A 13,479-nucleotide genomic window follows, 5' to 3' on the forward strand; every position below is an offset into this window, starting at 1 on the left:
ATTTTTTATGTGTTTATGAGCCATTCATATATCATCTCTTGTGAAGTGCTCACATATTTTGCCCATTTGGATTGATTTATCTTTTGATATTTGATAAATAGAAGTTCTTTATATATTCTCATTGTGAGTCATTTTTCAGATATATACAGTGCAAATATTTTCCTAGGTTTACTTGCTTATTTCTTTACTGGTGTATTTTTTGGAGAAAAAAATTATAATTTTGATATTACCTAATATATAAGGGTTTTTTTCTTTTACATGTGGCACCTTTTGTGTTCTGTCCAAGAAATTCTACTTTAAGGTCATGAAGATTTTCTGTTTTCTTACAGAAGCTGTATTGTTCCATGTTTTAGGTTTGGCTTTGTGATCCATCCTAAATTACTTTTTGGAAACGGGGTGTGATCAAAATTTTTTCCCCTTATGGACATCTGATTTTTCTGGCACTATTTGTTCAAATTCATTTTTCTTTCCCTATTTAAATGACTGGGAGACAATGAAATCAATTGACCACATTCACATGGGTATAAATGTGAACTCTCTTAAGATATTCCACTGTTCTATTTTCTATCTTCATGAAAATACTATATTGGCTTGGTTACTGTGATTTTACAATAAGTCTTGAAATAAAGTAATATAGGACAATTAATTCCCTTTTTTTTCCAATGTTATCCTAGCACTTATAAATGCATGCATTTTCACATAAAATTCTAAAATTAGTCTGTTAATCTCTTCAGTAACCCCTGCTGTAGTGGTGTATGGGTAGCTTAGTCAGTTGATCCTCTGACTCTTGGTTTTGGCTCAGGTCATGATCTCAGGATTCATGAATTTGAGCCCCACGTCAGGCTCTGTGCTGACCGTGTAGACCCTGCTTGGTATTCTCTCTCCCCTTTCTGCCCCTCCCATGCTTGCTTGCTCATGCTCTTTCTCTCTTTCTCTCTCTCAAAATCCCCACTGTATTTTTCTAACATTGCACTGAATCTATGGAACAATACGGAGAAAACTGACATCTTAACAATATATTCAGGTTTCCAATTCATGAACGTTTCATATCTCTTTTAGGTATTTACTAATTTCTACAGTTAGGATTTAGCCTTCTACAGCTTTCATTTGATGTTATTTGATATTATTGATGCTATTTTTAAAAGACTTTTTTCATTTTCCAATTATTTGCTGCTGATGTATAGAAACAAAATTAGCATTGTTCATTGACCTTGCATCCTGGAATCTTGCTAAAGTCGCTAATTCAGAAAGGTTTTTAAAATATAGACTCCACAGGTTTTTTTAAATTAAAAAATGGTCTTATGTGTAGAAAATGACAATTGTATTTTTTATTTCTAATATTCATATCAATTCTTTAAATAAATAAATACACAGATGGATGGACAAATAGAGAATACATGGATAGATACATAGATATAAAGATTCTAAGAAAATCATGGATTTTTTATTTCCAAAATCTGGTACTCTTTATTTCTGCACACCTAGTTTCCATCTGGTATCATATTTTAACACGAAGAACTTTTAGCATTCTTTTCAGTGGAACTCTACTGGAAATAGTATGTCTCAGCTTTTTCTGTGTAAAAATGTCTTATTTTGCTTTTATATCTGATGGACTTTTCACTGAATAAGAATTTTAGGTTTTTGTTGTTGTTGTCTATTTCAGCATTACAAAGATGTCATTCCATTGTCTTCACACTGGTGAGTTTTCTTTGCTTTTCAGCCCATTCCCAGCTTTCTGGATCCTAGGAGATTCTTCTCTGCCCCGTTACACTGCTCTCATTTGGGGAGATTAGCCTCCATGCATCTTGTGTAGACTAAGAATATATTAAAAGGGTTTCTCTTAGCTGTATGCCCCCCTTCCTCATTCTTCTGTTTTTGAAAACTTGAAATGTATTCAGAAGACATTTGACTTGCATTTGGGACAATATCTGTTCCTTCCCCAAAGCACTGATATACTACCTTGATTGAGTACCTGGTATGGATTTGCGGGGAAGTGTTGCATAAGAAAAGTCACTCTGAGTAGAGAACCTTGAAATTCCAATGTTACAGGGGCTCTTACGCAGCCCAGTAAAATTACGTTAACATTTTGGCTGGTTTCTTTTTACTTTTACCTATGGCAAACCCCTCCATCTTTATCCTTTCTGCCTTAGATGGCAGTAGTTGAGATTTTTGTCTCTCCTATGAAAAGTGTATTACTTTATGTAGTTTATTTCATTTAGGTTTTTTTTGGAGCTTCAGATTTGAGATTTTTTAAAACTATGATTTTGTTATGAGTCTGGTTTGTTTTGATTATAAAGGTGGGAGCAACAGAGTGGGACTCTCTATACCCTAACAAAATAGGGTATTATACCACTTGCCTTTGATACTACTCTATTCATTTGGAATCTCTTTGAACTTTTCTTGAAACTAATAAAGAAACTGGAGGTCAATGATGAGAAACCAGACAATAACAACCTTCATTCTCCTCGGACTGACAGATGACCCTCAATTTCAGATTCCAATTTTTATGTTTCTATTTCTCACTTACATGTTAAGTATAACTGGGAATCTGACCATTATATTCCTCACTTTGCTCGACTCCCACCTTAAAACACCCATGTACTTTTTCCTACAGAATTTTGCCTTATTAGAAATTTCATTTACATCTGCTTGTATTCCTAGATATTTATACAACATAGCAACAGGTGACAGATCAATAACTTACAATATTTGTGTCACTCAAGTGTTTTTTATTGATGCATTTGGGGTAACAGAATTTTATCTTTTGGCCATCATGTCTTATGATCGCTATGTGGCCATCTGCAAACCCCTGCATTATGTAACCATCATCAACAAAGTTTGCAGAAGGTTTGTCCTCTGCTGCTGGACAGCTGGTGTGTTGATCATACTCGCACCACTTATCATGATAGTAAATCTAGAATTCTGTGACTCGAATGTCATTGATTATTTCTTCTGTGATTCATATCCTATATTGAAGATATCATGCTCAGACACCTGGCTTTTAGAGCAGATGGTGATAACCTGTGCTGTACTGGCCTTCATCACAACCCTTCTGTGTGTTGTTCTGTCCTATATCTGCATTATCAAGACTATTCTACAATTCCCCTCTGCCCAGCAAAGAAAAAGGGCCTTTTCTACCTGTTCTTCTCACATGATTGTTGTTTCCATTACATATGGAAGCTGTATTTTCATCTATGTTAAACCTTCAGCAAAAGAATCAGTGGCTATTAATAAGAGTGTGACAGTGCTAATGACATCCATAGCTCCCATGTTGAACCCATTCATTTACACTCTGAGAAACAAACAAGTGAGACAAGCTTTCAGTGACTCATTCAAAAGAATTGCATTACCCTCAAAGAAGTAAGAGAATACTGAAAACTAAGAATCAAGTTTTCAAAAGATCAGAGACTCCTAAACATAGTTCTTTAAGTTAACAAATCATTCTGTCTTCTTTACCTGTGCCCTAAATCAGGTTATCTTCCTCAAAACATCCTAAGGCCCCTGTTCATTCTTTACTCTTCTTATAAATGAACCTCTATCAAAATAACATCCCTTAAAAGTAAACATGGCTTTGTTTGTAGGAAGTATATTAATTACTATACCTTCTATCCAACTTACCCAAAACTACAAAGTATTATAAAAATTTTTAAATGATAGAAAACAAATATAAAACAAAACCAAGTTAGTGCCTAATTTATGAGAGATGTGTTCAGAACAAATTGACACTGCTCTATCATAAGGAAGTTGTATTCTGAATCTATAAAGAAAAAATAAAAAGAAGACCAAGGACCACTGCCTCAGGCATATATATTGATACTTTAGGTTATCAACAGTTCAGTAGAACTAAGCCCTATCATAATCCTGACAATAAATATTGATGATTGAGGTTGGCCAAACATGCAACAGTCTAAAATGGACAAACATCCAAAATGTTTTGGATATTTTCTCTATGGCTATCCAGATCTATCTATTTCCATTGTTTCCATGCCCCCCATGAGACTCATCTTATAAATTTCATAAGTAGATTCCCTTGACCTCTGGCTTCAAGGAGAGTTTAACCAATGGGAAGATCTGATAAGAGATTAGAGTTTAGGGAGAGAGTGGAGCCAGTATCTATTTTGTCCATTTATTCCTGTTGGAGTGGCCTGTAGTTAGCTGAATCCTCCTACCCAAAGCTCTATCCCTGATGATACAGCTCTCCTACAACTAGAGTCACTTGCTCCACTTCCCAGTAACTCTTCCCGCATCTTTCCCTTCAGCAACAGGAGTATTAATGGTTCTCCACATTGCTATACTTACACACTACACCATCACTTTTTCATTTCCTTTAATAACAGATACGTTTTGTAAATAGTCTTTTAAAAACGTTGCTGTACACATATGTTCTATCTCTTTTCTGCTAGTACATTCTTATTCTTTAATACATGACTAAATTGACAAAACTTGATAATTCTTCTTGATGTTTGAGTCCTTGATATAAAAAAATTCACATCTAGGTTTTAGATTAATAAATAATTTGAGGCTTTGAAAAACAAATACACTTCAATCCCTATATAGTTTCCATGATCATGAAAAACATTGAACATTTATGCAAATTTCTTCAGTCATCCCTGGAATCTCCTCTTATAATGTTGATTATTTCACATCAGAAAAATATCAACATTAAAATTCTTTCCCACATTAAACTCCTGGTAGTTTGTTTTGACATTAAAAATGTCTAAAGTTTCTCTCTTTTAATGAAAATATGTATTAAATATATGAACTTAAACACTATCTTTATAGTCTATATAATGGTTTATACTCCAGTAGACTATTTATAGGTAAAAAGCAAGCAGGGTAGTCTAATTCTTGCTTAAGATTCCCAAAAGTGTTTAGACTCCCTGAAACTACAAGTCTACCACCATCCATAACAATATGCCATCTTTTTGGTTCAAGAGTTACTGAGAGATGTAGTTTATAGACCCATCTAATTAAAGGCAAAGGACCAAATACTGTGGAAAACTTCAGAAAATAAATTTGGCCGGGTCTTAATCTGTATTTATATCTCTACATTTGAAGTCACTTATTCATTATTAAGAAGAAATGTGCTTGGGCAAGGAAGCAGGTGTGGGAAAAAAAGAAAAAATATGACGAATTAATGATGAATATGTATTTCCTCAGTTTTGTCACTATCTAGCACTGTCACAAATACTATCTGACAAATTATAACCATAATGCACATTTTTTGAACATATTCCAAGCTAGCAAATATATCAAATATGTAAAGGAGATAAATGACATTTTACTTCACAAATCTAGAAAAATAAAGAAATATAACCAGAAGTGAGATAAGAATTTATATATTGGCTTTGTTAATAGTAAAATATTGAAAAATAGAATACTTTCATTCTAAGATCAGGGACAAGATAATAATGTCCTTAGTCTACATATCTCTAACATTCTACTGAAGATTCTAGTTCATGAAATAAGGCAGGGGGAAAAAAAATCAAGCATCCAGAATGAACAAGAAGAAAAGAATCCCCTATCTTTATTTGCAGACTACATAGTTGTCTTTGTAGAAAATATTGTAGAATCTCTTTAACAACTACTAGAACTAATAAGTGATTTTAGAAAGTTTGCAAAATACAAGATCAATATACAAAAATTAGTTTTCTTTCTATATACTAGCAACAATCAAAAATTATAATTATAAAATAATATCATAATTTACAAAATTATAAAATTTTAAAATTATAAAATTATAAAATTTAAAAAAGACAAAAATATAAAATACTTAGGGATTAACCTGACAAAATACATGAAAATTTATACATAGGAATACAAAACTTGGCTATGATAAATTAAAGGAGACCGAAAAAATGGAGAAATATATCATGTTCAGAGATTGCAAGATTTACTATTGCTGAGATGTCAACTTTCCCCAAATTTTTCTACAGATTCAATATTATTCCTAACAAAACTCAGAAGATTTTTCTATAAAACTTGACAACCTTATTCTAAAATTTATACACAAAGGCAAAAGATGTAGAATATCTAGAACAGTTTTAGAACAATACCAGAGAACAAAACTCCCTAAATTCAAGATTTATGAAGCTATAATAACCAAGATAGTATCTGTATCAAGATCAAGAATAAATGGAAAAGAGTACATAAATAAACACATACATTTTATTTTTTACAAAGTTCCAAATATTATCATGTATATCACTACAGATTCTAGAGATATTAAGAAGAAATGAGGTGACATTCTAAATGATGTATGCCAATGAATTTTTACATGCATTTGAGCAGAAAATCTCCTAGAACTCATGAAAATGACACATGATTAATCAAATATTAGCTTTCCCATATCTATAAAAGGCAAATGCATCTGTAAGAGAAATTTTCCCTTAATGTAAATGCCAAACCCAAATGGCAGTCCAAGCAGATTATTCCAAATATCACAAATCTTACACAAGCTTCTCAAAAAGTTGGGGGAGAAAAGCAAAACACATTCATTTTAAAAGCCCAGAATAATTTGATATTAAAGCCTGGTGAGAATATTAAAAGAAATAAAATTTACTAGATAATATTTCTCATGATGATAGACACAACAATCCTAAGTAAAACATTAATAAATTAGCAAATTGAAACAAACAATATATGAAAACAGTAATACATCATGATACATTACAATTTCTTCTGAGAAAAACCAAGCCAGAGAGGATGACATTAGAAGGAGGTCCCACTCAACAAATATATTCAGTACATTCCATCCTAAAGCAGAATACATATTCTTTTCAAATGCACATGGAACATTCTCCAGAACAGATCATGTACTGGGTCAAAAATAAGCCCCCTACAAATACAAAAGATTGACATTATACCATGCATATTTTCAAATCACAATGCTATGAAAATTAAAGTCAACAACAAGAAAATATTTGGAAAGATGACAAACACACAGAGGTTAAAGAACATGCTACTAAAGAATGAATGGCTTGACATTCATATGGAATGTGAAAAATATATGGAAGCAAATGAAAATGAAAACACAATAGTCCAAAACCTTTGGGATCCAGCAAAGACAGCCCTAAGATGGAAATATATTGTAATTCAGGCTTACTTCACAAAGCAAGAAAGGTCCTAAATATACAACCTAACCTTACACCTGAAGGAGCTAGAAAAGGAAAAGCAAATTAACCCCAATGCTAGTAGAAGTAGAGAAATAAAGATTAGAGCAATAATAAATGATATAGAAACAAACAAGCCAAAAAAAAAAAAAAAAACAGTTGAACAGATCAACAAAACTAAGAGCTGGTTCTTTGAATGAATTAAGAAAATTGATAAACCTCTAGCCAGACTCATCAAAAAGATAAAGGACCCAAATCAATAAAATCATGAATGAAAAAGGAGAGATAACACCACAGAAAAACAATTATGAGAATATTATGAAAAATTACATGCCAACAAACTGGGAAAACTGAAAGAAATGGGAAAATCCCTAGAAACATACAAACTACCAAAATTGAAACAGGAAGAAATATAAAATGTGAACACACTCATTAACAGCAAAGAAATTGAATCAGTAATCAAACATCTCCCAACATATATCCAGAACCAGATGGCTTCCCAGGGGAATTCTACCAGACATTTAAAGAAGAGTTAACACCTACTCTTCTCAAACTATTCCAAAACAGAGAAATCAAAGGAAAACTTCTGAACTCATTCTACAAGGCCAGCATTACCTTGATACTAAAACCAAATAAAGACCACACTAAAAAGGAGAATTACAGGCCAATATTCCAGATGACATGGATGTAACAATTCTCAAAAAGATACCAGCAAATAAAATTCCACAGTACATTAAAAAAATTATTCACCATGATCAAGTGGGATTTATTCCTGGGCTGCAGGGGTGGTTCAATATCCGCAAATCAATGTGTTACACCACATTAATAAAAGAAAGGATAAGAACCATATGATCCTGAGGGGGGGCCAAAATGGCAGAACAGCACAGAAGTTGTTTTTTTTTTTTTGTATCTCTCGTCCGTGAAATGCAGCCAAATCATCACTAAACCATCTTGCACACCTAGAAAACTGATTTGAGTATTAACACAACAATCTGCACAACCTGAACCACAGAACTCAGCAGGTACACAGTGCAGAGAAGTGAACCGAGGGAAAGAAGCTGTGGAGGGCAGGGAGCTGTATTTGCTGGCAGAGAGAGGACAGAGGGAGGGGGGAGAGTATGGGAAAAGCACTCTGGCCTTTGCCTGTGGGGTGGCCCTGCAGCCTCTACCAAGTGTCCTCCCAGCAGGGGAACCACCTCTCCCCATGTGGCCTGAGGACCACTTGGACCTCACTCTCTGCTCCTGGGAATTCCCTCTTCCCACCAGAGCACCACCAGGTTACGAGCTATAGAGGTTCAGACCCTGAACTCCCTCAGGAGTGTTTCTTTTGGGGGAAAGCAGCTGGAGAGAATGAGGAAAAATGGAAACAGCCATAGAGACTGAACAAAAAGGGGAGAAAGGAGAAAGGAGAGGATTTAATTCCATTAAGACTCTATAAACAGGGGGAGCACTTTCTAGTGCTTGACTTCTATGGGAAACCAGATGTAATTTCAATCGTACTTCATTCACTGGTCTTTTTATTCAATTTTTTTTCTTTTTCTTTTCTTATTCTTGATACAGAAAGAGGAAAAAAGTCTTTATTTTCCATTTTTATTAAAAAGATTTTTCTTTTGGGGTGCCTGGGTGGCTCAGCCAGTTGAGCCTCTGACTTGGGCTCGGGTCATGATCTCACAGCTCGTGAGTTTGAGACCCATGTCAGGCTCTGTGTCGGATTCTGTGTCTCCCTCTCTCTCTCTGCCCCCCCCCGACTCACACTCTCTCTCTCTCTCTCAAAAATAAATAAACATTAAAAAATTTTAAGATTTTTCTTTAATTTTTTTACTACATTTTTTACTTCTTTGTAAATTTTTAAAATTCTATTTCACTTTCATCATTTCATTTTATTCTATTTTATTGTATTCATTTTTGTCAAATTTTCAAATGTTTCCTTTTTTCCTTTTTCTTTTCTTTCCTTTTTCTCTAATCTATCAAGCTTCTTTTAACAACCAGACCAAAACACACCCAAGATCTAGCATCCTTTATTTGACTTGTTTGTGATGTTTTTAATTTTTTAACTTTAACATTTACTTTATTAATTCCTTTTCTTCCTCCAAAGTGAGGAAATGAAGGAATTCACCCCAAAAGAAAGCATAGGAAGAAATGACACCCAGGGACTTAACCAACACAGATACAAGCAAGATGTCTGAACCAGAATTTAGAATCATGATAATAATAATACTAGCTGGGGTGGAAAATAGATTAGAATCCCTTTCTGTGGAGATAAAAGAAGTTAAAGTTAATCAGGATGAAATAAAAAATGCTATAACTACACTGCATTCTCGAATGGTTTCATAGCAGCAAGGATGGATGAGGCAGAGCAGCGAATCAGCGATACAGACGACAAATTTATGGAGAATAATGAAGCAGAAAAAAAGAGGGAGACTAAGGCAAAAGAGCACAAAAAAAAAAAAATTAGAGAACTCAGTGACTTATTAAAAAGGAATAACATCAGAATCACAGGGGTCCCAGAAGATGAAGAGAGGAAAAGGGGTAGAAAATTTATGTCAGCAAATCATAGCAGAAAAAGTTCCTAATCTGGGGAAAGACACAGATATCAAAATCCAGGAAGCACAAAGCACATCAGATTCAACAAAAACTGACCATCAACAAGGCATATCACAGTCAAATTCACAAAATACTCAGGAAAGGAAAGAATCATGAAAGCAGCAAGGGAAAAAATGTCCTTAACCTACAAGGGAAGACAGATCAGGTTTGCAGCAGACCTATCCACAGAAACTTGGCAGGCAAGAAAGGAGTAGCAGGATATATTCAATGTGCTGAATCAGAAAAATATGCAGCCAAGAATTCTTTATCCAGCAAGGCTGTCATTCAAAACAGAAGGAGAGATAAAAAGTTTCCCAGACAAATATTAAAGGAGTTCATGACCATTAAACCAGCCCTGCAAGACATTTTAAGGGGGACTCGCTGAGGGGAGAAAAGAGGTGGGGCAGGGGGGCGACAAAGCAACAAAGACTAGAAGGGACCAGAGAACACTACCAGAAACTCCAACTCTACAGGCAACATAATGGCAATAAATTCATATCTTTCAGTACTCACTCTAAACGTCAATGGTCTAAACACGCTAATCAAAAGACACAGGGTAACAGAATAGATAAGAAAACAAGATCCATCTATACACTGTTTACAAGAGACCCATTTTAGACCTAAAGACACCTTCAAATTGAAAATAAAGGGATGGAGAACCATCTATCAGGCTAGGTTGCCAAAATATAGCCAGAGTAGCCATACTTATATCAGACAATCTAGATTTTTTAAACAAAGACTGTAACAAGAGATAAAGAAGGGCATTATATCATAATTAAGGGGTCTATCCACCAAGAAGACCTAACAACTGCAAACATTTATGCTCCAAACGTGAAAGCACCCAAATATATAAATCAATGAATCACAAACATAAACTCATTGATAGTAATGGCATAATAGTAGGAGACTTCAACATCCCACATACAACAATGCACAGACCATCTAAACAGAAAATCAGCAAGGAAACAATGGCTTTGAATGAAACACTGGACCAAAGGGACTTAACAGATATATTCACAACCTTTTATCCTAAAGCAGCAGAATACAAATTCTTCTTGAGTGCACAGGGAACATTATCCAGAACAGATCACATAGGACACAAATCAGCCTTCAACAAGTAAAAAGAGATCAAGATCATACCATGCATATTTTCAGACCATAATGCTATGAAACTCGAACTCAACCACAAGAAAAAATTTGGAAAGCTAACAAATACTTGGAAACTAAAGAATAGCCTACTAAAGAATGAATGTGCTAACCAAGAAGTTAAAGAGGAAATTAAAAAGTACATGGAAGCTAATGAAAATGATAACACAGCCCAAAACCTCTGGGATGCAGCAAAGGTGGTCAGAAGAGGGAAATATATAGTAATCCAGGCCTTACTAAAGAAGGAAGAAAGGTCTTGGATACACAACCTAACCTTACACCTCAAAGAGCTGGAAAAAAAAAAAAAAAACAACAAATAAAACCCAAAACCAGCAGAAGCCAGGAAATAATAAGTATTAGAGCAGAAATCAATGCTATTGAAACAAAAACAAACAAAACAAGAAAACAGTAGAACAGATCAATGAAACCAGGAGATGGTTCTTTGAAAGAATTAACAAAGTTGATAAATCCCTAGCTAGTCTGATCAAAAAGAAAAAGGAAATGACCCAAATAAATAAAATCAAGAATGAAAGAGAAGAGACCACAACCAACACAGCAGAAATACAAATAATAAGAATATTATGAGCAATTACATGCCAATAAAATAGGCAATCTGGAAGAAATGGACAAATATCTAGAAACACATAAATTACCAAACCTGAAACAGGAAGAAATAGAAAATTTGAACAGACCCATAACCAGTAGAGAAATCAAATTAGTAATCAAAAATCTCGCAAATAACAAGAGGGGCCAGATGGCTTTGCAGGGGAATTCTACCAAACATTTAAAGAAGAGTTAACACGTATTCTCTTCCATTCTCCCTTGACCTTCCAAGTGGAAGAATTCTGAAGCATGTTTTACCCTTGTCCCGAGTTTCCACAGTAGGATGGAAATGAGTAACTGTGCTTAAGAATCTTGAACCCCTAGATTCTCCTACACTCTCTGACTTAAAGAAGTGGTCCAGTCTTCCTTGCTAGAAAATAACAGCCTCCTCCTACTTAGAGTATATATAGTCCTCATCTGAAGCAAATGCATTGGAAGATGATACTTATTTTCCATAAAGTCTGCCCTCACCTCAAATCATGGCTTCTATAACAATATCTAAGACCAAGTTTCAACATGGCCTTCCTATGGAAGTACTTCCCCTTCTACAGAAGGAAAATAATTATTCATCAAAATAGCTAAAGTGTACTGCAGGAATCAAGATAGCACACCTAAGAGTGGACCATGAGAGTACGAGACTTGAGTAAGGGTTAAATAAAATGTTGAATAAGGCCGAGATTATGGATATAGAGGTCACTCTTTAGGGGCTCATAATTTGACATCCTGGCAAAAACACCTAGAGCTAATCCTAATGTACTGCTAGTCTGATTCCTTGAAGCTTGGACACATTGGAGCCTACAGCAAATGAGGCTTTATACAGTGTTTATCAATGGTGCATAAGTCTCAAAAAGAAATATTAGATTGGATTTACCAACTAAAACCAGAGAACACACGAGCTGTGAAAAGCCAAAGGAAATTCTCTTCACAAAAAAAAATATGTTCTAGTAGAAGCAACATCAGCATCATTGGGACCTCAGTAATGACTGTTCTTTGTAAATCAATCATTTGGGTGAGGGAACATGCTATTTGCCAATGACAAGATTCAGAGTATCAAAAGCCAGGGAGCAACACTTACTGTTAAAGGCAAGGTGGACTAATTTTTGTTTGTCTGGGAATGGAAATACAGGGTCACTGACCTACAGAGCGCTGAATAAGACTGAAATGGGAAGCAAAAGAGGGTATTATTTGATCTATGTAATCAAGAAGTTTCCAAAAGAAAGCTGAGGGAAGCCACCCCAATGGAAATTCAGTCTCTTACCCAGTTTCCATGCCTGAGCCAGTTTCCAACTGTCAAACCTATCATTGAATGAGAGTCCATGTCTTCTTGTGGAAGGATCCTGCAATGTCCCAGAAAATACTGATAAAAATTTTTTAGCCAATTCTTCTCCAAGAAGAGGTATGATCATTTATCAGTAATTCTAGACCTAGGAAAAACACTCCCAAATTCTTTCAAGGTGTGTTAAAACTGACCTTTCAATTTCTGTTGGAACTCTGATACCACAGGACACAAATGCAAACAGAGTTGGTGTGTTTCAAAGCCAAGTGATAGAATCCTATCTAACCATGGGTTAGATCCAATGGGTCCACAGTCCCACCTAGTAACCATTTCTCTGGATCCTGAGCATCTAAAAATCAAGGTGGACAAATTAGTAACTGTCACATCTCTTTCATTCATTCATTGATCTATACATACAAGCCTGGCTAAAATAGGCAAAATTGTTTGGCTGTTTGTAGGCTAAAAAACAATTGTGTGCCAATGTGGTTCATAACCTGCCAGTTGGAGAGAATATCAGTACAACCACTGTGGTAAACTTTCACTATATACAAAGGTGTAATGTAGGGGTTACATTTCATTCATTCTTCCCAAAGGAATATCCAGTTGACATGGCATTTATTGAATCTTTCCTTTCTTCTCGCAGCTGGGAATCTGCTGTCATTCAGGTAATCAAATAAGTCTAGATCTGTTACTGGAATTTCTATTTTATTTTGCTGGCCAATTTCATTTTTTAATTTTTCTTGTACCAATATCACAACA

At 34.8% G+C, this 13,479-nt stretch overlaps 1 protein-coding gene across 1 annotated transcript; it reads left to right on the top strand.

Annotated features, from left to right (window-relative positions):
• The first annotated feature begins 2,428 nt into the window (after positions 1-2,428).
• LOC115518338 (olfactory receptor 6C2-like) lies at positions 2,429-3,364 on the top strand. The gene has a single exon (XM_030321785.1). It carries the CDS (start codon positions 2,429-2,431, stop codon positions 3,362-3,364), a length of 936 nt encoding a protein of 311 aa, XP_030177645.1.
• The last annotated feature ends 10,115 nt before the right edge of the window (positions 3,365-13,479 follow it).

The sequence above is a fragment of the Lynx canadensis genome, chromosome B4, assembly GCF_007474595.2.
Source record: "Lynx canadensis isolate LIC74 chromosome B4, mLynCan4.pri.v2, whole genome shotgun sequence".
NCBI classification, from domain to species: Eukaryota; Metazoa; Chordata; class Mammalia; order Carnivora; family Felidae; genus Lynx; species Lynx canadensis.